The sequence below is a fragment of the Pteropus alecto genome, unplaced genomic scaffold (assembly GCF_000325575.1).
Source record: "Pteropus alecto unplaced genomic scaffold, ASM32557v1 scaffold97, whole genome shotgun sequence".
NCBI lineage: Eukaryota > Metazoa > Chordata > Mammalia > Chiroptera > Pteropodidae > Pteropus > Pteropus alecto.
This window is the reverse complement of record NW_006439713.1, coordinates 1,201,347-1,202,133: the sequence shown is the minus strand read 5'-3', so window position 1 is coordinate 1,202,133 and position 787 is coordinate 1,201,347. Positions and strand designations below refer to the sequence as shown.

Here is a 787-nt window from a genome sequence, read left to right as displayed (position 1 = left end):
CAATGGCACCCAGGTCTGCCGCTGAAGACCCACGAGCAGGGGCCTGACGAGATGATTCTGACCCATCGTCCCTCTGGACCACGTGGGTCGAATGCCTTCATGCGGAGGGTACAGGCCCAAGCGGACTCCAACACGAATCAAGAGCCAGCGGCCACCTGCCCCCGACGGCCTGTCCGGCCGATGCGCCACCAGCCATCAGCAAGGCGAGGGGAGTTGACACGCATGACATCCTTCTGTCCCCACGCTGGGCCAGGACAGTGGGACGGGAGCCCCGCCAGGGTTCCAGGCTCCGAGGGCAGCAGGCTAGGTCTTGCTTCGCCGGAGCATGGAAGCGGGGCTGAGGGTCCCCTGGAACTTGAGGCTCTGCAGGTTGACGTGCGCCCCGTGCTTGAGCAGCGTCTCCACCGTCTTGGCGTGCCTGCCCTGGGCGGCCAGGTGCAGCGCGCTGAGCCCCTGCTCGTCGGGCAGGTCGAGCACGTCGGCACTGACCAGCTCCTCTACCACCTCCGCGTGCCCGTGGGCTGCGGCCAGGTGCAGCGCCGTCTGGCCCTGGGGCCCCCGAGCCAGCACATCAGCCTTCTCCTCCAGCAGGAGCCTGACGGTCGCCAGGTGGCCGTTCCGGGAAGCCAGGTGCAGGGCGGTGCAGCCCTCCGCGGTCACCGCCTCCCTGCGGGCTCCCCGGTGCAGGAGCAGCCTGGCGGTGCTCGTGTGCCCCGTCTCCGCCGCCACGTGCAGGGGCGTCTGCGCGAGCTCGTTGCGGACGTCCACGTCGGAGTGCAGGTCGGTG

The 787-nt window shown here is 69.6% G+C and overlaps 1 protein-coding gene across 1 annotated transcript in view; it reads right to left on the bottom strand.

Annotated features, from left to right (window-relative positions):
* Nucleotides 1–269: 269 nt before the first annotated feature.
* Nucleotides 270–787, bottom strand: part of RIPK4 (receptor interacting serine/threonine kinase 4) — a 21,089-nt gene continuing 20,571 nt past the window's right edge. Inside the window, exon 9 of the mRNA XM_006916769.2 lies at nt 270–786. Within this exon, the coding sequence (XP_006916831.1) occupies nt 304–786 (483 nt within the window). The 3' untranslated portion in view covers nt 270–303. The remainder of the gene's footprint in view (nt 787) is intronic.